General features: G+C 49.6%; 2 protein-coding genes across 6 annotated transcripts; one reads left to right on the top strand and one right to left on the bottom strand.

Moving 5' to 3' along the window:
- Positions 1-296: 296 nt before the first annotated feature.
- On the top strand, positions 297-1,927 carry NPPC (natriuretic peptide C). Its single transcript, XM_086618308.1, has 2 exons — positions 297-389; positions 1,640-1,927. The coding sequence occupies exons 1-2, from the start codon at positions 297-299 to the stop codon at positions 1,925-1,927; spliced, it is 381 nt and encodes a 126-aa protein (XP_086474434.1).
- Positions 1,928-3,593: 1,666 nt separating this feature from the next.
- Positions 3,594-22,575, bottom strand: COPS7B (COP9 signalosome subunit 7B). 5 transcript variants are annotated; one of them, XM_086617987.1, is made up of 8 exons: positions 22,510-22,575; positions 20,213-20,388; positions 18,973-19,048; positions 17,328-17,416; positions 16,535-16,737; positions 15,141-15,246; positions 4,847-4,911; positions 3,594-4,275 (listed from the first exon to the last, which is right to left on the bottom strand). In XM_086617987.1, exons 2-8 carry the CDS (start codon positions 20,372-20,374, stop codon positions 4,266-4,268), a joined length of 711 nt encoding a protein of 236 aa, XP_086474113.1. In that variant the 5' UTR covers positions 20,375-20,388; positions 22,510-22,575; the 3' UTR covers positions 3,594-4,265. The 5 variants fall into 5 exon arrangements, with proteins under 5 accessions (XP_086474113.1, XP_086474112.1, XP_086474108.1 ...); XM_086617986.1 differs by having other exon boundaries at positions 3,594-4,911; XM_086617982.1 differs by lacking the exons at positions 3,594-4,275; positions 4,847-4,911 and adding an exon at positions 12,306-13,675.
- Between the last annotated feature and the right edge of the window lie 1,407 nt (positions 22,576-23,982).

Below are 23,982 nucleotides of genomic sequence, written 5' to 3'. Positions count from 1 at the left end.
GTCATTTGTTCCTGCCAGGGGAGAGGGACCCCCCCACACCCCCCTTTTAAATTCCTGCTATTGTGGAGTGGGAGGCCGGGTTGGACCTGGTTGTTTAGATGACATCACCGAGCAGGTTGGGTTATAAAATGAATGAAGCAGAAAGCCCAAGTTCACTAGCTCGGCACTTCGCAGGCGGCAGCAGGGACCTCGGGGCTCTGCTCTGAACTTTGACTCCCGTCGCTCCCGGCCTCTCCCCGGGGCTCCCGTTGGCTCCCCGCTGCCCCCCCGGCCCCCCTCTCGCTCGGCCTCGCAGGATGCAGATCTCACCCTTGCTGGCTGGTGGACTTTTACTCGCTCTGCTCTCCGTCAGGCTGGAGGCGAAGCCGGCGTCTCAGCTCCCACAGAAGGTACGGCTGGAGCTGCTGCCCCCTAATTCTCCCTCATCTCCCTGTCCCGCTGAGGGTCCTAAAAGCACAGGGGGGACACGTGGGGTGACTTTGGGGTGGCAGAGTCGGTGCAAAGTGGGGTCCTTCCTCCGCTTGGGCTTTTTGAGTGCTAGGGGACCCCCTGGCTTCTCCAGACTGTCCCAGGCGTGCGTGTCCTGGGGATGTCAGCCCCAAAACAGGGGCTGGATGGGGACGGTCTGTGCCCCGTACCCTGCAGGATGGGGGCCGGGGAGGGCGGCAGTTTGCTCCTCGATGTTACCCTGGGGTCCCCCTCTGCATCGGGTGCTGGGGAAGGGGAGCAGATCCGGAGTGGGGCTGGCAGCAGGTGCACAGTGGGTGGGGTGCGAGGCCAGAGCCCTCCAGGCAGCCCTGCCCAAAAGGCCGGGCAGGGACGGACACTCGGGGTGTCCCCTGGGGAAGGGGTTCCCAAAACGGGTGTGCCCCCAGGGAGCTGGATGTCCCGAGATGCTGAGGAAGAGGGATGCACCGAAGGCCACCGACACTGGGTGGCACTGCCCCGAGGAATGGGCACGGAGACAAGGATATGGACTGAGGGGTTCCCCCAGGACAGGGGTGGGACAGGACTGGGGGTGTTCCTGTAAGGAATAGGGGTGCAGGCTGCAGAGAAAAGAGTGATACAGGGCAGGGGGGGTGTCGAGGAGATGAGGGGGGTGAAAGGTCCTGAAAGGGGACACAGTGACCGAAGGGGCTTGAAAGCTGGCAGGGGGACGCAGTGATCTCAAATTATGGGGGTCACTGCACATCCCCCCCCCCCTTCAGATTGGGGGGGGGGGCGGGGATGTGCACTGACAGCAGCACAGCTGGAGGGGTGCAGCACCACCAGCTCGTTTTATGGGGGGATGCAGTGACCCCAGCTGGGGGTGGTGGCACACAGTGACCAGGGCAGTACCGGGATGGGGGTGCAGGAAGGCACCGCTGCGGTGTGGGATAGTGGGGGCATGCTCTGACCCCAGGGCAGAGAGCACAGATTTGGGCGGGGGGATGCCCTGAGCACAGAGGCGGGGTGATGGGCTGCGTCGCTGGGGGGCGGGGGGGGGTGCACAGACCCCGATCCCGGGTGTGCATCGCCGGGAGAGGGGGGTACACCGACCCCGCTGCGGGTCCCTAACGGAGGGGGGGCTGTCCTGGGAGGGTGGCGGGGGGGCGCTGGGGGGCGGCGGCGCTCTGACCCTCTTCCCCCTTCCCCACAGGCTTCTCGCGGTTCGGCAGCGGCGGCTGGTCCGCCCGAGGCTGCGGCAGCGGCGGCGGAGCGGGACAAGGAGCGGGACAAGGAGCGCAGCAGCGGCGGCGGCGGCGGGTCGGGCCCGCGGGAGGCGCGGGAGGCGCGGGCCGAGGCGCGGGCCCGGGCGGGCTGGGCGCGGCTGCTGCAGGACCCGCCGGGCCGTCGCCACAAGGGCCTCCATAAGAAGGGCCTGGGCAAGGGCTGCTTCGGCCTCAAGCTGGATCGGATCGGCGCCATGAGCGGCCTCGGCTGCTGATGAGGGACCCCTGGCGGTGAGTGAGCGGCCGGGCCGGGCAGGGCAGGGCCGGGGGGCTTCGGGGATGCTGCGCGTCCCCTCCGTACGCTGCCGAGTGGGAGACGCCACCGGGCACGACTGGAGGTAGTTAGCCCGCTGAGCCATCTGCAAACCCCGCTGTTGCTGGTGGGTCAAGGGGAGGACCCCGATGTTGGCTTTAATTGCACTCCCACCTCTTCCGACGACCCTGCCTTCCGGCCGTCGCTCCCGCAGCAGCTCAGGCGACATTCCCCTTTCTGCGTGAACGGACCCGCAGGCTCCCGGGAGCCGGTCCAGTTCCCAGTTGCTCTGAGCCCCCTTTGCTTGACAGACACAGGTGGCTCACGGACATGTCTCAGGAGGGCAGGGTACCCCCTACGTGCCCGTGGTGGGAGGATTAGCAAGGCACCTGTCTCAGCCATGCTCCAAGTAATTTAATTCCAGAGAAAACAATACACGAGTTCCCCAGGTGTCTCCTAGTTGTGGTGACAGCCAACCCAGGCTCTGCATCTGAGCAAGTTATGGGAAGCTGGGTAAAGTTTTTCCCACAGCACTCCACGGCCACTGTGCTTAGGGACCGATGGGCAGAAGTGTCACCTCCTCGCAGTGACCAGTTTGGGAGAAGCATGGCAGCTCCTCCCGTGCCAGCTCTCTCTGAGGGTGCTGGGATGGAGTGAGACACCCCCCAGCCTGGTCCCTGCCAGCAGGTCACACGCAGATGAACTCACAGTTGGGAAGTGCTTGCCCACTGCAGCCCAGGCCTCTCACTGCTTCCCATGGCACGGAGACATGCCTTGGCCTGCAGGGATGGGTGCTGCTCCTCTGCTCCCTCGGGTAACAGCTCCTCAGTATCCCCAAGGAATTGCCCAGCTCAGGGCGCTGAGAAGCTCACGCATGCTGCGCAGCCAACTCGCACCCATCCTCACTCGTTAAATTCTCATCACGAAAAAAGATTTCTGCTGGACCCAGAACCAGGAGGAGCAGCTCACTGCCCTCAGCCTCCCCCCTAAATACCAAATAGCCAGAAAGCAAAGAGTGAGCTTCTTCCTTGCTTTAGCACGAGCAAAAAGCTCAGAGAGGGTTTCTGTTGACTTCAGCATCTCCCAGGCCAGGATTGTTCTCACAGGGGTTTCAGCTTGGGATGGGTAAGGGGTGTTGTATGGCAAGTACTAACAGGCACTTTGTTCTCGTTCCTTGCAGGGCTTTGAATCCGTAGTCCATTTTCTCCTACCATGGCCAGGCAGGGGCATCCTCCAGGCAACGCCTAGAAGAGCAGAGACCCCCCTGGAACAGACAAAAGATGTGGCTGTGTTTTTCTTTTTGGTACGAGGAGTCATGGCACCAGCTGTTTTGGTTTTGTTATTTTTTTAAAAAGTGCTCTCTATCTTATATATATTATATATACAAACACTCACCAAGAGAAGGGACAGTGCTTTTCCAAGAGACTGATGAAGCCAGCTGTATAACGTTGCTGTTTGTAAATTCATGTCATGCATAAATGTATTTATGTTGTAAAGCTATTTATATATTGTTTATAAAGAGATATTTATAAAAAAATTATTTATGTAACTAAATGAAAAGTCAAGCATTGTAACGTTTTTTGTCCTAAGTAGTTGAAACACTTTAAAAAAAAAAAAATCATTCCATGTGGCATTTTGTAACCTGTCTTTATTTATCAAATTCACATACAATTTAAGTGTCAGACTGATCGATTTTAAGAGTTAAAGAAGAAATTGTTCACATGTTTTAGAAAAGTCAGGAGCCAGAGAAAGGTCAGCTGATATTTTAAGCTTTGATCCCGTATGCAAAAGTAAACTTGCACCCAATCCTGCGACACTCTGATGGACCGACCCCTGCCTGGCGCTGAGCACAGCTGCAAGCCTCTGCGGAACCCAGCTGAACTCCCTGCGAGAGCACGCGGCCCCGGGCAGCTCATCCATCGCCCAGATCCTGAACGACACCCGTGGAAATAAGCCCATCATGTTCAACAGCCTAGATCCGGATGGATAGATAGCAGCAGGATAGAGCGGCGTTTGGCCTAGGCATGTTCTAACCTCTTCCAGTCTGCAGGTTTGGGTCCAAATATCATCCCGTAACTATAGCTTTATCACTGGGCGCCACACGGAGATGCAGTCCCTGCCGATGGCAACAGAGAGACCACGCTGGATCTGGCCCCCAGCTGCGCTAGTGGGAAGACAGCTTTATGCCAGAGGCGCTGTTATTCTAGGATCCAGCAGCTCGCTAAGTGTCTTGTTGATATTCCCATTCACCAAACCTTCGCCGCTAAGCTGTAAAGTCCCTTCCTCCAGCGGAGATTTATTTAACTGTGCCTGGGACAATACATAGACCAAAACATACTGAGGGCTGCCTGGTAAGGATTCACGGACACAGCTGTTGCTACAGCTTCTTGCTATGTAAAGTGCATGAAATAAATCGTTGAAATGACTCGGAGCTCTAAAGGAAACAGCAAGCGAGGGGGCGGGGAGCACAGCAAACACGCAAACCCCTGCGTGAAGGCTCTTTGGTCTCGTTCTTCAAAGAGGCCTTGGAAAAAAGAGCGGCAGGCGCCCAGCCCAGCCGTGACAGGAGTCACAAATTACGTCCCGACCATTGTAGTGGGCTGGGAAACAACGAGCATTATGTTCTGCTGGGCTCTGGCGCCTAGGACAGGGCAAAAAGAAAGTCGCCAGGACCTAGAGGCAAAGAGATCCTTTTCCTTAGCAACCACCAGGAAACCATAGAAACCTCCAGCCAGACTCTCCCCAACTATTAGAGAACATTAGGTTTACAGAACAAGAGGATTCATCCAGACACCCGACAGCTCAATCATCAGTTTAGGAACGAGCACGTGACACTTCCAGCCTCGCACGAGCAAAGCCTCCGTCAGAGGCAGGTACCCACCTCACGGTGCCCACAGAGTTCAGATGGACGGGAAGCAGCAGCTGATGGACCACGTAAGATGTTGCCTATGGGAACAAAATCAAGACTCTAGGAGGCTGGGCAGAGAGGGAGGGAGGCAGGACGGGCAGCTGGCAGCTTGGTTCCCTGCCTCAGGGTCAGCTAGAACCCTCCAGAGATGTCCGTAGGTAACGACAACCCACTGTCAGGGCTCTGTAAGGGAAATACAATACCCATGAAGGTCACCCTACTGGCTCCACACATCTTTAGAGGGAAGGAGGGGCTGTGCCAGGAGCTCCTAAAGAGATGTCCATCAGAAGGGACTGGCCACTGTCACCCAGCAAACCTGACGGACAATAAGGACTCACTTACTGTCCAGACCTTGCACAGCAGTGTGAAGAGATAGTACTACAGATCCTCCTCAGGGTCCTGGTCCTTGAGCATGAAGCCAGAGCAGTGACCACAACAGAGTGACAGGCTGGGACCAAGGTGGGCCAACTCTCCTTCCAGCTTTGGCTCTTTGCTGCAAAGCCGGAGCTGGAATGAAACCATCTGCCTGGTGACAGAGGACTTCTCCTCAACAGAGCAGAGGAAACTTGGTCTCAGAAATTCAGTCCTCAAAATTTGACAACTTATGTGAGGCATAACCCAAGTTCAGGTTGGAGATCTCAGACATCTCAGTCCAGGGTTATGTACAGTTCTGGATTCCTGTTTCTCCTCTGCAGCACAGTCCAAGGGGAAAAGTGCAGCCCCACAGCATGGGTTCCTTCCATCCACTGGGCTTCCTGGAAGAGAGCAAGCCCAAGGAAAAGGACAAAGCTGCACCACAAAAGGACGCTAATTTGGCAGGAGGAGAGCGATCAGAGCAAGAGGGAGAGGATGACAGCTTGGCTCCTTGCACTGCTGCTTCTGCTCTGACCAGGGATAAGTCACCCTGTCCCTCAGCAGGCCGGTTCCCCACCTGCAGGACAGGAACATCGTGCCCACGGAGGGGTGTGAGCTGATGCACAAGAGAGAAGGCAGCATTCGGGGGGTGAAAGAGCACTTGGGAAAACTTTCAGATCCACTCAACCTGAGCACCCACGTGGCACAGCCAGACTGGTGGGTCAATGGGCAGAGAGTGGTGTTGCAGTAGAGGTCAGTTTTCAGAGCACTGACAAGCACCTTCCTCAGTTCTCAGACAGGCCACAATGGGAAACAGAAACGGCTCATTAGAGCACAGCAAGCACCTGATAAGGCCACAATTGGGTCTCTCTGACAGTGGCTCAGTAGGAAACGAGGCCAGCAGGAAAGAGAGAGGCCACAGGAATCTAATTAAGAGGGGAGGAGGCCTCACGTGCAGCAGAAACAAACTGATCTCGTGTCACTGTCTCCCTTGTGGGCCAGCGAGGTCAAATCCTCACGACATCCAGGGCTGGCACTGGAAAACTCCCATGCCACATCCCAGTCCGGAGACAGCGTAACTGAACAGTGAGATCTGTCCTGGATGCACGCTGGAGCCTTGGGGAGGAGCGTGGCATCTGGCATCTGACATCTCAACAGTGGACTCAGAGAATGGCATTTAGCAGAGGTGGATACACACACCTGGAAGCGAAGGTGGCAGGAGTTCCAAGCTCCTCTGTCCACACTTAGGTCAAACTAGTACCCACGGGACCCTGCTCTACCAGATGAAACGGGCAGTAACCACATTCAGCTTCCAAGTGGGAGTGCTTGTGGCACGACATAGGAACGGCCTCAATTTCCCCTCTCCAGGAGCTATTCCTAGCATGTGATGAGCCATAGGCTCCCAGCCTGGAAAAGCAGAGTGCTTTTTAGTGAAAAAGGACAAGAGTTTTCTCCAGAGCTGTTGTACAAGTGCCTTGCAAAGCCCCAACAGGCTGGAGCAGACCTTGGAGCTCCCGTAACAGGGACACAGTTGCCCTCTAAAGTGTGGGAAATCAGTCCTGTTCCTCCAGCCCACATTGCATGTTTTTTCCCTGGTACCGTTAATGCAGCTTTTCCAAGGTATTTATTGCTGAAGGGTTACAAAGCCTAGCTCACGTGACAGCAAATCCCAAACCAATGAAGAGAAAGAAAAGCCCAGAGCCCCAGAGCTGGAGAGCAGTAGAATTTTCCAGCCGGAAGGAGACTGGAGGCATTGAGCAGACTGCCGGGGGCAGCAGCACACACACCTCTGCCACTTGCTCTAGGACTTCTCCAAGCATGGGCTGCTTCCCTCAGAATGCAGAAAAACAAAGGGAAGGGATCACAGGGCAGCTTCCAGAGGGAGCCTGCGCTTGACATAAACGCGAGTCGAAAACACGAAGGGAATTGAATTCAGGCCCCTTCCTGTCAGTCAGCAAGTAACCTTGTCAGAAGGGATGGCAGCACTAACCGAATCAGGCAATTCATTAGGTTGGGGCACACAGCAAAAGCCCACACGCTCTGGAGCAGAACTACAGTGAAAATCCAGGGTAATGAGTTGCAAACTGCCTTTGTAAATGACACTTCTGCAGTGACTCTGGCAGACTGGGAAAAGAGCTAATAGGAAAATCATTAGGTAGCATGCCTTTGATATTGTTGAAAACGGCACAAGCTATTTTTCCTGCCCCCTCTATAATTAACCGGGCATATTACCCATGATACTCCAGGCTCATATTCCCACAGTGGATCACCTTATTTGCATCAGGGGAAAAGAACAGTATGGTAACTGGGAGGAAGATGACTTCTAGGAAAGCTTAAAAATCTTTAAGCTTCCCCCTCCCGTACACGTCTCTTCAATTCCATCAGCCATGAACCTCTGCCCAGCCAGGAGACCACAAAGCACTTTACAAACCTCTGTCATGGAGTCAGGACGCAAGAGAGCGGCTGTCCTGGGAAACGCAGCTGCAGAGGAGCTGATTTGCCCAAGGTTGCTTTCTGCAGCTGTGGCAGAGCTGGAACAGGACACAGCTCTGTGCTTTGCCCCTTATTTGTAACACTGTCCTTGTCCTTGATTTCCATTACGTTAAACCAGGCAACAGCCTGCGCCTCCCTAGATGCAGAACAGCTCTGAGGAGCACGGCCTACCCACCTGGCTTGTCTGCCAGCAAGGAGAGGTGTCATCTCACAGTCGTGATGTAAAAGGAATAGCATCACAGCTGGCAGGTGATCCTGTAGGAACTGGTGCTCTCTAACAGCTGCGAAGGCGACAATGAAACACCAAGACGTTAACTTATTACATCAACACAAGGCAGCCTTAGGATTGAGCTGATCATGAGACAAACTGAAACATCAGGGGGCTGGTGAGATTAACAGCACCTTCAGGAAGAGCCTGGAGGGCTAGACAACACTACTTCCAAACTTTGTACTCAGAAAAATATGACCCTGTGGTCAGAGAAACTCAAAACACTCACAAAAATGCCACTCTGATGGAGCAAAGCTTCACCCAGCACAATCAGCTCTTCTGGAAACACAGAGGTATCATGTCTGCACGAGCACTTGAAAAATGCCTTAATGATACTAAGACTCACAAGCTTCTGTAGAAGACCTAGAGCTGTGGAAAGGTGTCTTACCTTCTACTAAAATTACACCAAGTGAGGACTACTGGCACAAATTCTTTTGTGCTCTGTGGGGAAATGCACATTTCAGGACTGTTAGATGACCTTATGGCATCCCAATACTACCTTGACTTTCTAGCGTTCATGTTCATTCACTAGAGCAGGGATACCTTCTCTTCTTGACAAGAAAAAGCCATGGTCACAGCTACCACACTTGGGTAATTTGCAAATACACCAGGGCATCTCATGAAGTCTACACACTGTGGGAAAAAGAAGCGTGCGTGCCTGTGTATTTGGAGACAGGGAGCAAAGCGCTGCTCTGCCTGATCCTTTGCCTGGTTCACTAACCAGAGATGGGGGTACCACCACAGTGTCACTAAGAAGCAGGGTGCAGCAAATCAGGCCACGGGGTAAACACACACTCTCCTTACAGTATTACCCCTGGTAGCTCTGTGGTAGGGCCAAACTTGATGAAATATCAGCAAAATGTCAGCGGTCCCTGAGAGACACTGGCCTTTGCCACAGAGCAGAGTGAAACAATGACATATTTCTAAAAACTCTGCGGAGAAATTCAATCGGACTGTCAGGGTTACAAGTAGGAACTGAGATCGCTCTAAACTTAAATTTACCTTTCTTGATGCCCCTGGGTTACACTCTCTCAAAATACACTAGACAGTTTCTCTTTCTGGTTCCCTTGCATTAGGTTCGAGGACATAGCAAGGGAAAAAACAACAGTACGGGAGTAGGTGCCAGAGATCTGGCTAGCTGGGTCTATGTATTTGTGGGGCAGACATTTTTAATTTCTCCATTTCTCCATGATTCAGAACAATAAAAAACAACACTGTTTCTCTCCATTGCAAAGTTTGCAACAGGTTCAGATACTGAAGTAACAAACAGCAGCACCAAGGGGTCTGGGAATGCATAAGCTTTGACTGTTTGACCCCAGCAGGAGGTGGGCTTTACTGGGTTTTCAACATCAGAGGCCTCCCTAAACAGCTTAGATGCCCTCATACAAACCTGTACAGAACTGAAAGTTTAGGAAAAGTCTGATTTACCCATGTGATTTGTTACGTTCTAATACAGCTATCAAAGTTCATGGCACTCTCACTTCTGCCTTCCCTGAAATTAATAAGCCCGACTTCCTTTTTACACATGTGGACCAATGCATTTTCCTCTCAAAGGATACGCAGAACACTAAAAGCAAAAAGAACACCAAACTAACCATTCTTCCAGGAACAGAAAGCTGTGGGAGAACAGCCATCTCTTACCACCACTCTCTCCTATGGGAAGAAAAACTTCGCTTTCCCCAGCTTTGCTCTGGAGAGCAGCTCTGCAGGTCCTGCTCCTGTACGCCATCCACAGAGACAGACCTGCAAGCCTGCGTGCAGCTCCACACGCACCCACGGGATTCACAAGTCTGTACAAGACTGATTGCAGGATGGGTCTCAAATCTGAACACAGAAGGGTCTGCCGGCATCGCTGATTTTCCCTCCTGCTCTCAACAGAAGACTAAGCTAGCACTCAACTTACCTAAGGAGGTGAGGAGAGAAGTAAAAGAACAATAGATTTCGAGCCAAAACCCTTTTTCTGTAAAAGGACTGACATCAGTATTGCTTTATCATGTTCCAGAATTGCCTGATGTTAGCTGGTATCAACTGAGTCACAGCAGGAATGCCAGGGACATTTGTTAGCGTGAGACACAGCTTTAGGGCTAGGGCAGTGTACCAGCACCGCAATCAGCTGAGATCCTCTCTTCCATTTTCCAGCTCAGTGCTCAATTCCATATTAAACAAGCACTAGTACAAGTGGAGCTGCAGAACATGAAGCTAGACAATAAAGCTCTGAAGAGCAGAGGGAAGGCAGCTCCATCTACTTTGTCTCCCTCCGGGTGGAGGAGGCAAACAGAAGTTCAATAGCTCAAACTCTGTCCTGCTGCAATCTTGACGTGAGCTGCAGCTGGAGCAGCCCATTGCTGCCATAAAACAAAGTAGGGCAGGACGCTCTCCCCACATCAGGGAGCGGTGCCCAGCAGCACTCAGACAAGCTGCGTTAGCTGCCTCCAGCAGGCACTTGCAATACACAAGAGTTTGCATCAAATCCACCTCTGCTTCCATCTCCCTCTTGTCCCCACAGCACAATTAAGCTCCCCAGGCACTCCCCACTCAAAACTATCCACAATTCAGCTCCCACCAGCCTCTAATTCATTCAACTCTGCTCCGAGCTGCTGTCCTCCCTGCAGTCACAGGGAGCCAATGCAGTCTTTATCCGTTGTCCTTCTCAAACAGCATGGCACCTCCTGCATCCTTCCCTGTTAACAACTACGCCTTCTGCTTCATTCCTGGAATAGCTTCTAACTCTTTCCTTCAAGCCAGATTCATTAACCAGCTGCTGCAGAGCTGTTTGCCTCCCCCAGGTACTCTGTGCATGTCATTTGTTAATGACTCATCTCAGACTGGGCTCATTGCAGAGACATCCCCCTCCTTTTGCGGCACCAAGCGCATCACTGGCACACCAGGAAAGCCAAACACGCAAACAGCTCAGCTCCCTCCAATACCCCACTCCCTTCTCCATCCTCTCTCGCCATCAAGCATGGGACAGCTCTTTATTCAAAGCTCTATTTTCTCCTTTGCTGCTTTTCTGATCAAAGGCAACGTGTACTGAAGCATAAATAAGATCTTCACCCCCAGCCAGGCTTTGAGAACACCAAGAACGTTAAGAACAAACTCAAAAACCTCCAACACACTAAAGAAGCTTCAGCAAACTAAAGTGACTCCTGTAACTGGCAGGGAATAAACACCAAAGATGCCAAATTCACATCTATTTCCCCAGCAGACTGTGGCTTGCCGAGGAGCTAAAACAATTTCCAAAGGCATTTGTATTCCTCCTGCCTTTTTGCAGGACTGATATTAAAAATGAGAACGAAAGAAAACAGCTGGTGGGGACAAGAGAAACTCTCCTAGTCAAACCTAGCGTTTGACTGGATGACCAGTACACTGCAGCTGCCCACACAGGAAGCCAGAAACAGACTCAGTCCACCTCCATCACATAGATCTATTATACTTGGGTACACAAAGTCCACCTGCACCTCCTGAGAAGCTGTCAGCTAAACACTGGGAGAAGCTAGTACAGAAACTAGTACTGCCACTGTTTGAGAAAGTTCCCTTGAGATACAAGGAAGGCTTCGTGCTCTGGGCTTACTCAACACCCTTCACTGGGAATTTTTTGGCTAGCACTTCTACGAGGAAAGCAAGCTGGCAAAGAATCAGAACCAAGAGGCTTGACACAGAGGCAGCTGGATGGGAGGTATTTAGATCCACGTCTCAAGAGTAAAAGCTGGTGTGCCTGCACTGCAGGAGAAGAAAAGGAGAGGAATTTACTTTCACAAGTGTACAGCAAGTCTTGTGACTGCAGACTGAAAACACACAGATGGCAAAGAATTCTGGTAGCAGTAAGAGGAAGGCACATGCGTTGCACAAGTAAGTGCAGGTGACAGCTGGCTGCAGGACTGGAGCGTTGTCAGGGTCCTCTGTTTGAACAGCTCCCCTGCCTGTTCACGGAAAGCCCTTCTCTGTACAACATGGAGTGAAGTGAAATGCAAGGGCCACACTACAAAGCAGTACTCCATTAGACCCAGACGAAGAAATCAACTGGCCTAAGACAGAGTACAACTGCAAACCTTCCACAATCGGGTATCAAAGGTGTTTAAGCTCAGGATATCGGGCTCAGCTTCTGGTTTTGCCACAGGTCCTTTCTGCACAAATTTGGACAAAGAAGAGCTACTGACAAAACGGGAAGAGCACTTCCCTGCCTCCCGGATGCATCAGGGAGATTAGTCAGACCTCCTGATAACATAACATCAAGAATCAAGTAAATGCGTAAGTGAAGAAGTGCTGTTGGACTATGAGCCAAAAGCAGCCTCAAAGCCAAGACTCCAGACTCTGACATTAAATCAGCATTTTTAATTTTTTTTCTAAAATGTGCTTTTCTGTGAATTGCTGTTTCAATGCCAACCCCATCCTCCCCCTTAAAAAAAAACCCACACCTTGCCAAACTAGGTGCAAATCACCTGAAGTTAGTCTGTAACAAATAAAAAACAAAAAACAAAGGCTGAAATGCTTCAGAATCACAACAATGTACAAAAAAAGGGAGGAAAATACAACCTGAACGTGTTCAAAATTCAGAAAGACTAATCAAGTCCATTGCTTCAGCAAGGGGATACTGCTGCGACCCCTGCCAGTGGGTCCTGGGCCACTAGCCCGCCACAATGCCAAACGGGCTCTTCTCCCATGCCGACCTCAGTCACTAGCATCCAAGGAAGAGCGAATGCATTACCCTTTGAAGGTATCAATGGGGGAAACAACTCATAAGAAGCTCTGGGAGGTCGTATCACATTCAGAAGGAACAGTTTCTAGCATGCCCCTAGCCACCTGTGAGAAGGAAGGTTTGGAAGAGCAGTCTGTTTCCTCCTTATTGTACTGATGCCTCAGAGATGTGGAACAGTGCTTTAAATCTGTGAGAGATTAAAGGGCTTAATAAAAGCAGTAAACAGACAGTTAAGTAAACAGCCCAGCACTGGATCTCATCTTCACAGAGCGAGGTAGTGTGAATTTCACCCCAGTTTAAAATAGACAGGGGTAGTGGAAAGGCTGAAGACTTCAATGTACAGTAGCTCCTGGCCTAGAAACCTTTCTGCGCTCCCTTTGGGAATGAAAAGATCTGTGTTGAGGGCTTCCTCGCTCCCAGCCTGGCTTTGGTAGCCACACTTCAGCCCTGGGATTCAGACATTTGCTACAGAAGTTCTCCCAAGATCTGATTTAGTACAGCAGCTTCCTTATGGTTAAGCAGCAATGAGACTGGCTGGGAAGGAGCAAAACTATCCACAGATTCTTTTTTTTTTTTTCCCTGCCCCTTTTTGTTAGTCCCTCTCTTTAGAAGTCTCTCTTTACAGGACCAGGACAGGGACAGCCTGAAAATTAATAGGGGCTGCAAAGCATAACTTAGCCAGGTGCTGCTAACTGGGAGCTGTATTCAAACAGGGCTTTTATTTGCCAGTCTGGAAGGGAACTGGCCCAGAACCCACTGAAAAAGGAGACGCAGGCTCTTTTTTGCTCCTCCTGTTGTCATTCCTAGCTGAATGACATTTGGATGGTATGTTCTAGTGACGGCTAGAGACCAGCCCTTTGACTTTGGACATCTTCTTTGTGGGCTGCCTTTGTTCTGTGTGTGGAGGGCACTCTCGCTCTACCAGCTGCTGTTCCATCTCCTGTGCCGACGACGAGGCTGTAGCTTTTAATGTTTTCTTTATGTTTGTGACCTGGCCAAGAAGAGACAGTGAATCAGCACCTGCTTCTTCCTCCCCTTGCAGCAGAAACTTTGTTCATAAACATACTGAAAAACCCCTGGAGTACAGAGTGGAGATAAAATAAACTCTCCCATCAGAAACATGCTCTGCACTTGAGTTTATTAAAGGTAATGTTTCATCCTCACTTACAGCCAGAGCTGTTAATATTTCCAGTCTGGGTTCAATATGGAATAACTTGAGACTACTTTTTTTTTTCGCTAAGAGACAACAGCACAATATTGTACCACCTTTCTGGCTGGCTGGAGCGACCTACTACTGCCTTGGTGCAGAAGGCAGCCATCCTGCTATTCTGTTGGCCAGAAGCAGAAAGGACAAAGGAAGCTGTGAAAGAAACAAACTTACACTTTGGACAGCACTTGAAAAGCAGAAATGCCATTTGGCCTAGCTGGCCGTCTGAGCCACAGATATTTGCTAGAAGCAGGAACAGAAATTGGTTTCATGGGAGGCAGCAGTAGCGCTTCTGCTACTCTGGCTGAAAAGGAGAGATACAGCACCAGGCACCATACTGTGTCCTCTGGAACCCTGGAGGGCTCACCAGAAATACAACGAGCAAGCCTTAAAACAAACCTACAGGCCAAAACAAGTTTGGGAGTCAGATGTGCCAACTCCAGGCCAAAGGCATCTGGCAAACCAAACGCGCTGTGGATGCCAACCAAGCCGCCAAGCATATGCTGCTTCAGAAAGCGAACATAAACCTGCAGGGATGCTACACTCTGCAAGAAATAAACCCTGAGCAAGTGTCTCGGGAGGACCATTTTCACCTTTACAGCTGCATCAGCCAAGATTTGTTCTCACGAGTAAATACACATCAGCAGGGGCCGGAATCGCGCGCCCGTGCTGCCATCTACTGCCTACCCGCACGCACAGCAGAGGCAGGAGCGCTCCCAGGTCACGCTGCTCTAGAGAGCATGTCTGAGCCCTGTCGGGTGTTCAGCGTGATCCCAAGAGAAAGACCCCGAAGGAAGCTGCTGAGGGCACTTTTTGCAAAAGCAACAAGAATCGAGATATTTTTGTTAATTACACTTTCAGGTTTGAAACAAAGCGAATTGTTTTTTCCTTCCTGCCTGCCTTGCACAAAAGGAACACAATCGCAACAAAATTCTGTGTTAAAAAGCACACTTCTAACAATTCAATTGAGGAAACCATAGCTAGTGCAGCCACCTAGCCTAAATTTATAAAAATTTATAAAGAAAAGTTCCAACCTGCTCAGAGTGGGCAAATTTAATGCTTGTGGTGTTACTAGCACACAGAAGCAGATGTGTTTTCTTCCTACCCTAAACCAGCACATCTGATTTGCATGATTGTTAGCCTACTTCAGAGAGACCATGACCATTAACCAGGTGTTAACAGGTGTTTTCTTCAGTACACAAACATTTATCAAAAAGCATAGAGTGGTCTGAAGCGACTCCGTACCCACCTCCATCTCTACCTGCTGCTGAGTTCGGTGATGGTTCTCTTTGTACTGGTTGGCTCGAAGTACTTGCTGCTCAATTCCTAAAAGAACCGCTTCACAACCATCGCACCTGCAAGATACAAACCATGTCAAACAGCGCTTACGAGTTCTCTGTGGAGCAGCTCAATTAGGCAATCTGAAAAGTAGTGCTCGCCTAAAAGTTTAGGAGATTAATGAAATTTATAATTCCTGCTTAAAGACCAGAGTTCCAAAGAGCTGGCAATAAAAAGCTTCGCTGTTTACTCCACATATTTCACAGCATTCTTTAGACAGCCCGTTACTCTTACTTGCCCATAAAAAAAAGTAAGTGTGGGTTCAATGCACTTTCAACTTCCTTTTTAGTCAGAATTGCTGCTTAAACAGGAGTGAAATGCGTTTTTCAAAAGTAAATAAAAATTTAAAATTAAACAACAAAAAAATCAGATTGAGATAATCCCTCTGCTTGTTAAGTGTTCAGAAGACAAGAGTGCTTCTCCAACACAGAACCTGCAACTGGAGAGGACAGAAAGAGAACTGGCAGTGGGTTCATTGTTACCTTCCAAACAATGCTCTAAGGTCCTGGAAGTTGCCAGAGCCCTCCCGCTGAGATGGGATTGAGGGAATTGGAGTAGAGAATCAAAAAAACTGCCCCCACCTCAGGACAGCATATTTGCCCAGCAGTTTAATTACTTTTCAAGCACCTATTACCATAGCGACTAGGAAGCAATTCCCAGTCAGCTCAGAACCTGCTACAGGCTCCACAGTCTACAGGAGAATTTCTTTAGGTGGAAAGGGAATCCTACAAAAAGATGAGAAGCAGCTTCCTGGAACAGCTACAAAAAGACAGTACCACAGTCCCAATACGCTCGCATGCAGCCTGCATTTGCAGGAACAAAGAGAAGGCAAACAAAGGCATCTGAAACATCAAACTTGAAGAGACATCCCCTCCAAACAACTGTGATTCTCTACAATTTACCCATGCAGTTCTCACCACAGTGAAAAGGTCTGGTAAGTAATGGACAGTTCTGTCTCCGTTATCAAGTGTAACGGCAGAAATGGGAGTAGTTCCCACCGTAAGACCATGAGCCCAGTTTGGCCTGTCTTTGATTCCTCTCTAGGGTTCTGCCATGTAAAATCCACAGTGAGGGCAGAATCTCAAGACCTTGTATAGCTTGACTTGATGCATGACACAAACAGAATCCTGGATGGCATCTTGGAAAATCTGTCCAATAGACTGCTCCTCCAAGTGCCTACTTACAGCACAAGGCTCTATTGATGGAACATGGTGAGACTGAGCCAGCACTTGAAACTTACAGGAATAAGAACAAGACAGGACAAGCTACATACAAGGAACAAGCAAGGTAGAGAGACAGCCTCACCATTCCTGGAGTGTTTTGACAATGTTACTGATGTCCTTCTTCTGAATGTCTCTGCCGATACAAAAATCCACCTCTAACACCTGGTTTCGTTGATCCAACTTCCCTTGGATAATATCTGTATAAACCGCTTCTATAATCAGATCTTCCAGCTCCCTCAGATTCCTCATATCCAGGTCCTTCAGCAACACAGAATAGGGAATGCACTAAAAACAGCAAGTCCAAGAATAAGTTAACAGTCCCAGAGCCAAAACGAACAGCTAAGTCTCACAAGGTCAAGACCCGAATGTTTACTGGATCCTACCCTTTAGCCTGCAAGTACAGCAGTGAAGCACTGTGGCAGAACAAACGCCTGCTACCAGGCTACGTATATTCTGACACGACTTTGATAATTCCTGAAGCTTTGACAAAGCACATTCTAGAGGGAAAGAGGTAATGGGATTGTAGAATAAATTAAGAGAGTTGATTAGTTTTCTCCAGAACAACAAGTCAGCGTTTTTAAGAATGGTTCTCCATCTCCAGCAGTGAAAGAAGCCATACAAAGTTTTCCAGCCCTTACTGGCCAATTTGCATGGCAGTTTGGACACCCTCCACATCTCATCCATAGAAGTCCACTAAGTTAATGTTCCAAACACACCATGAAGAGAACGCTCTACATCACAGGTACTTTCTTAGTTACAGGATTTTTTGCAAGTACTCATGCAGTCCAATACAACTCCAATGCCATTGGAGTTGACTGATGCCATTTTAAAAAACAAACAAAAGGCAGACTGCTGTCATACAGAGTGTACTTTACCTTCATTCTGGAAGCCAGGCTTACAATCGTCAAGTGTTTCAGTTTGTTCTTCTGAGTCACTGTTAATTCAGGCAGCTTATCTTTGTTTGCTGTTAATGTTAAAAATACAAGATTCAGGACTTTCCTTCAAGAATTATATAATCCAGGCTGCAAGACTTCAGGCTAGTTACACTACATTAAACTCTGAAAGGCTGAACTCCTCCAGCTACTGTAGGTGCCGGTGAGTAGAGAGAGCTGCCACTGGTGACAGACTGGCACACCCAGGGAGAGACTGAAAAGTTAAAAATCAAGTTGGTAATTCCATTCTTCTCTGCTTCTTTAGTAATTCTGGTTTTGGAATTAGAACGTAATTTACATCTACACAAGTGATGTCCTGCCAAAACAGCTGGTCAACACTTTGTTTCTACCACCGAGTCATTTTTATTTCATTTACGAGCTAACAGAATAAAATCTTCCCCCTTTGCTGATCTGGTTGTAAATACAGTTGGTTTTATTTCTCTGAACAGTTGCAGAATTTAGGGTTGAAAGTGTAAAGTACGAGGCTGAGGAAAAGAGGAGAAATTATTAATCTAGATACAGTGACAGTGAGGCCATGTAAGTATTATATTCATGTGCCTCATGAATATTTAAAAACACAAAAGGAAACTGGCAGCTTTCCAAAGCAAATAAACTCTTTAAAATATCTGCTTTAATGGAAATTTGTGTTTCAGAGCCACTCAAGTTCTCCCATCCATCCCACCTCATTCGATACTCTACATTATAACTACTTTTCCCCCCTTCTCTTTCTTCACTAGAAAAGGAAGGAAGAACTGCATTGTCACATGCTGGGACACAAGACCCATGGACAGCAAACACATCCTCTAATCAGTCACAGAATTCATGAGGCTCTTGTTGCTCCACAGCCACTGGAATTTCAAGTCCTTGCACTTCTGGATGCCACTTTTCCTTGCAGCAACTAGATAGCTCATCCACCGCAGTGATAGCCAGCACTATGACAGAATTATTTGTCACACTTGGTAACGGTCTGGATTAGGCTGCTACCCACAAATGAAGTATTAAATTGTAGCAGAATGGAAGCATAAGCATCAGAGATAAAAGCATATCCCGACAGATATTAAGATGATTCACACACAGTCCTTCTGAAGCTGTGTAAAAGTCATTATTTTGAGTTGTATTCTTGCTAAGAAATGCTTCATTTTGTTTCAGCAACGTCATCACAGAATAAAAAGTTATCCCATAAACCATATAGGTTTTTATAAATAATGCAGAACAATTTTGTCTAAGTTTTCTGCAGCTTCCATAAGCAGTGTCATCTAAATTTCAAAACGGATGTCTGAAATTGCACCCCGCAGAGGTAAGCAGCCTGTGAATGTCGATAAATACTGCTACAGCACCATTCAATCCAGCACTGCAGTCCAATCCAAACCAGTAAAACACCACAGTCTCTAGCCCTTCCTTCGCATTTTAGCAATGAAAAAGCACACGTGACCCAGAGACCCTCTATGAACAATTCTCCTCCCAAGCAAATTCTGTTCTTGGACACTTTCACCCTGCCACATGGCAGCGGGTACCACAGAGAGCAAAGAACTGCCTCTTACAGTTCTGAAGGGCAACCCAGTCTCACACACTGTGAACAGTCTCTTACCTACATAGTCTGGGTACGTTCCGTACGCAAACAGGTTCAGCAACTGGAAATAAGCAGCATTAGATCCTTCAGCAAGCTGGATGGGAAGAAAACAAAAAGAAATTTCAAGTAACACGGTAATGGCCAATACAACACTGGTGGGCAACTTCTTCAAAGCATGTTTTAAATCTACAAGCAGTACCCAGAAAAGCAATTATGTCCAGATCTTATAGAGCTGGACCCTTCCTAAGGCCTCACGAGCAGCAGCAAATTTCAGCAGTTTCAGAGTCAAGATGATCCAGCCATTTCTACGCACCAGAACTTAACCGCAGTTTGGACTGTCAACTGCTTTGTGCGGCACCTTAGGAGGTAAAAGAAAAAGGTGACTCTTAATTTCAGCTGACATCCTACAGGGCCAGCTCTTCTCATCTGACAAGCAAGCAGGCATCCTTGCTGTTACTGGGAAAGCTAAGGCAGCTTACCTGCAGAGCCACAGAAACTTTAAAGCAAAGCAAGCTAGAACACTTTAAGTTGATATCATTTGAAAGTAACAGTGCTCGTCTCAAATGCAAACATTACACTGGATTAACTGCAACACCAAGTCGTAATTTTTACAGAGTGTTTTTAACACCATTTGCTGCTGACACAGCCAGGAAAAAAACGTACTCGCGATTTGATACTGAATACCACAGAGGCATTTTCAGCCTATCTACTAGCCCGTCTGGAAAGCCAAGCTTGCTGTAGGCCACAGTGCCCCAGCTGTGGAGATACCCAACCTAGATTCCCTCATTGTAGCAAAAGAGGGGTGCTGGCGAGCCATTCTCAATAAAAGCTCTAGAACTTACTTTCCACCTTGGTTTGAAATGGTTTGGATTTGGTTACCACCCAGGCCTCATACACTAGACATCTGTTCACGAAGACTTTTGGAGAGCGTTGAAGTTATGCTTTCCAGGACAATGAAGGAGTAGAAAGGGATTTTTTCCTTGTTGGCTGGCTAGGTGCCTTCTTAAAATTGTTACTGTGCTGCCGCCAGGCTTTTGCTATATTAGCAATTGCATCAAGGTAGCAAAGCTTTAAAGAGGTTCTTTTTAACATCTAATATATACCGGCAAAAGCAACGTCAATCTCTCATATGCAAACATCTCAGAACCAAGATAAGTTGCACCAGGCCTTTCCTGGCACAGAGATTTCACTCAAAGGCTGTCTGTGGAAACTTCTGAGGATCGCAGAAGGGGCATTAGGATAGAAACTCATCTCTTACCTCTTGCACATTTGTTAATTCCAATAGCTCTCCGAAGACATAAACCCCAGGAGCCTCCAGCACTTGATTTATAAGAGCAGTCAGAGCTGAGCCACTTGTACCTTTGGCTAGTAAAATAAACTGCTCTAGAAGATTGCAGGATGGTTTCTGTTCTCCTGCCATTCTAGGTTTTCAATCTGTCAATAAAAGAACACAATATTAATACACCCTTTCTCCCCTGCTGAATTCTGTCTGGCAGTGGATCAGAAGGCACGCTCAGCATAGCAACACTTCAGTGTCAGCCGAGCCAGGTTTTTCTTCGGCATTCAGAAGGCAGGCGGGGAACTCTGCAGGCACTGATGCTGATTTATCTAGGGAGCAAAACTAACTCAGACAATATCTGAGCAAAACTTCTGCAGGCTGTCTGGTCAGTTCTCTAAAAGGATCCACACTTGCTAGCAGGAAAGGAGTTTAGATTCCAAGCTGTTTTCAGACTTCTTCTTCTACTGATGCTGCTGAATAATGTTAACTGCAAAGATGTTTATTATTATGTCTGCTAGAGGCCAGCTAAAACTTCCTCCTTCCCAAAACTCACTTAATTCTCTGTGAAGAATTTATCCACCTTGAAGGCCTGCACCATTGCACTTTTTTCCTTCACATCAGCTACAGATAAGGCCTGTGCACGTAATTCCTATTGCTTTCTGAGCCTAAAAGGCAAAAAGAACAGAGGCCTGTAAGTAGCTTACCAGTCTACATTGTACAGTTAAAGTATTTTGGGTTAACTGGAAAGCTTAAGTGATAAAAATAACCTTTCTACAAAGGCTCCATTTAAGTCTCCGTGAAGAGAGGTCTTTGTCTTCATCTGTTGCCTGACATTTCTGATGGGCATGTCGTCTCCCAGCACAACACGTTGCTTTTGAAATGTAAAACACTATTTATTAACAAGTTCAACAAATAAGTTATTTGTTTACAAACAACTAAGAAAAAACATCGGAAGCATATTATTCAGACACCAAACAAAGAACTTAGCAGATAAGGGAGTTTTTGTGTTCTGTTTGTATCAGATAATTCTCTAGTACAGCATAACCTTTACTCTGGCAAAGAAAACCAGACACCAGAGAACCCATCTCATTCTGCTTGACCGCTAAGACCACATCTGCTCTCATGGGGCTGGTACAGTCGCACAGGTGTTTGCCATGCCTAACCAAATTAAGACTTGTGAAGGCAATGCAGACAGCTTCTGATATTAGTCAACTTCTGAAAACACGCTTTACTCCATTGCATTACACTTGCAGGTAAAAACGGTCTCAACCTGAACAGGCAACCTTCTGCACTCTCCACACAATGACTTCTCGGTTCTTCATGTAAGGTCTCTTTGAGATTCTTTTCATCAGAGGCACACGTGCAGCCTGACGGAATCATACCTCCGTTTTGCCTGAGAAATCCCTGCAATGCAATGATACTCAATGTGGCTTCCCAATGCACCTGTGGGTTCGGCAGTCCTACTCTCCCTGCTCACAGATAAGGAAACAGACACAGAGGGCAGACGATTTTCTCAGGAGAGCACGTGAAGCGACCGAGCTGGGAATGAAATCCAGATTTCACAGTTCCCAAGCTACTGCCCTCCCTCACAGGTAATCAAAACACACACTGGTGCACGAGGTTACAAAAGACTGATGGGCTTTATCCATGCCCTACCAGGAAACCGAAACCAAAACCAATTCTTTGACACTTTCTACGTTTACATTCAGACAACCATGTTGTTATTGCAACGTGCCTGCACCACCGTGTCACCGAGACCACCTCGCTCCTGGTTCCGCAACCGACTTACCCCGCTGAGAACTGACTGAAACGCCAACGGAAGGCACGTTAACGGAGCTCGCCCAAAGGCTGCGATAACCCACAGGCAGGGATCGGCCGGGCTTCTCCCCCAGGCACGCCTTGCCGCGGCCTTTCCGAGGTGCCCGAGGGGGTTTCGCTGCACGCAGCCCCCGCAGGAGGGAGGCGGGCTGCAGGGCGCGGAGGCAGCGGGGCCCCCGGCCCTCCCGCCCCACAGACCCCCGGGACGGCCCCCGGGCCCCGCCGGACCGCGAGTCGCGCCTCACCGTGCGGGCCGAGCCCCGCCGCAGGGGGTGAGCTACCCGGGGTCCCGTCGCGGAGCTCTCTCGCCCCTCACCGCCGCCCCGGTCCCCGCTCGCTTCTCAGGGGCTCGGCGATCCGCACGCCCGGCAACGCCGAGACGCGGCGGCGGAGCGGGGAAGGGAAAGGGTCGGTGCGCGGAGGGGCGAGTGGGCGCCTCCCCCCTCCCCCGGCGTTACCTCTCCACTCGCAGCCTCTCCGCCTGGCCTCCCGCCCTGCGGCTCCCAGCGCCGACCCCACCGCGCCTCAGGCCGCCATGATGGCGGCGCCGGTGTCCCGCGCGCGGCTCCTTCCCCCGGAACGCGCGGCCGCGCGCGGAACGTTCCGCCCCCGGGCGGCCGCCGGGCCCCATCCCCCGGCAACCGGGCCGCCACGGCCGGCGCGGGCTCGTTGGCGGCGGGGTGAGGCCGGCCGGGCCCCCCGGAGCAGCGAGCAGCGGGCTGGCCGTGCTGGCGGCAGCTCCCGCCGCGCCATGGCACAGCAGCCCCCGGAGCCCCCCGCCTCAACGCGTCCCAGAAGCTGTTTAATTAAAACAGTCCTGCTGTTCTGTCCAGGAGACACATCAGGAGCCAAAGGACTCTCAAGGGTGTAAAAGCATGGCAGGGAGCAAGAGGGCTTTTGGGGTTGTTAAACTTCCCAAGGTCTGTATGCTCATCTGTGCTGCACTGTGAATAAAGTGTGCTTCTATTAAAAATCCTTCAGCCAAGAGCCAAGTGCTTCTGGCTTTCAGTCAGCTGGTCCCTGAAGATCAAGCTGTGGACTGACATCATCAGGAGCAGGGAGCTTTCAGGGAACGAACATCAGAAACTATTAGGAAAACTGATGGGGCTTAGCCTGTGCCTCAGAGCCATCTGCAGCAGGTCCCCAGGGTCTCATCTTCCAGAGAAGGGGTGTCAGACAAGCTTAGAGATGCAGGTGGTGGGATGCTGTTGTGACACTCTGGGCTTCACAGCAAATTGGATGTAAAAAACTAGGCCCTGTGCAGCAAGGGAACTCAGCCAGGGCTATAACAAGCCATTCAGTAATTTACTTAAGCCACACTTAGATCTCATCTGCACAGGGAGGGAGAATTACCTCTTTAATCATATCCTAAACAGGCCCTCCACCACGGTTCGTGTCACTCCGCAGACATGCCGGAAGAGTTGTCTTGGGCAAGCAGTGTGTGGCCTCATTTGTCTTAAGAGTCGTTAAAGCTGAACTCTCAGGCTGAAATAGAAACGGAAATATATGATTGTGAGCTATTTCCTGTGGATCGTTTTTGCAACCTCTTGCTGGATCCTGTGAGTAAAAATCAGCTCTCAGCCCCTCGTAGGTCAGCCAGGAGGGTCTGTTAGTCAGGCTGTCCTGACACCTCCTGACTGCGAACAGCAAGCCTGGCTGACTGACGTGGACTTTGGAGGAAAGTGTGCGCTAAGCTCAGCTTTTGGGATGGATTTCTTTTTTTTTAAGAGAAAAATACGAGGATGACCAGCTGTCTCATCCCCTTTTAAACTGCTGTTGCAACCTCCTGCTCCACCCACGCAGCTTTCTGAGTGCAGGGACATGTTAATCCATTTTATCTTTTAATGTTGGCATTATCTCTTGACTCACCCCATCTCTTCCCCTTGTGATTCTGCAATCCAGGTCCCTTTTAGGCAGCAGATAATTCACCT

This window comes from Tauraco erythrolophus, chromosome 11 (assembly GCF_009769465.1).
Source record: "Tauraco erythrolophus isolate bTauEry1 chromosome 11, bTauEry1.pri, whole genome shotgun sequence".
Classification (NCBI taxonomy): Eukaryota; Metazoa; Chordata; class Aves; order Musophagiformes; family Musophagidae; genus Tauraco; species Tauraco erythrolophus.
Note: the sequence above shows the minus strand (reverse complement) of the source record. Positions and strands in the feature narration are given on the sequence as shown.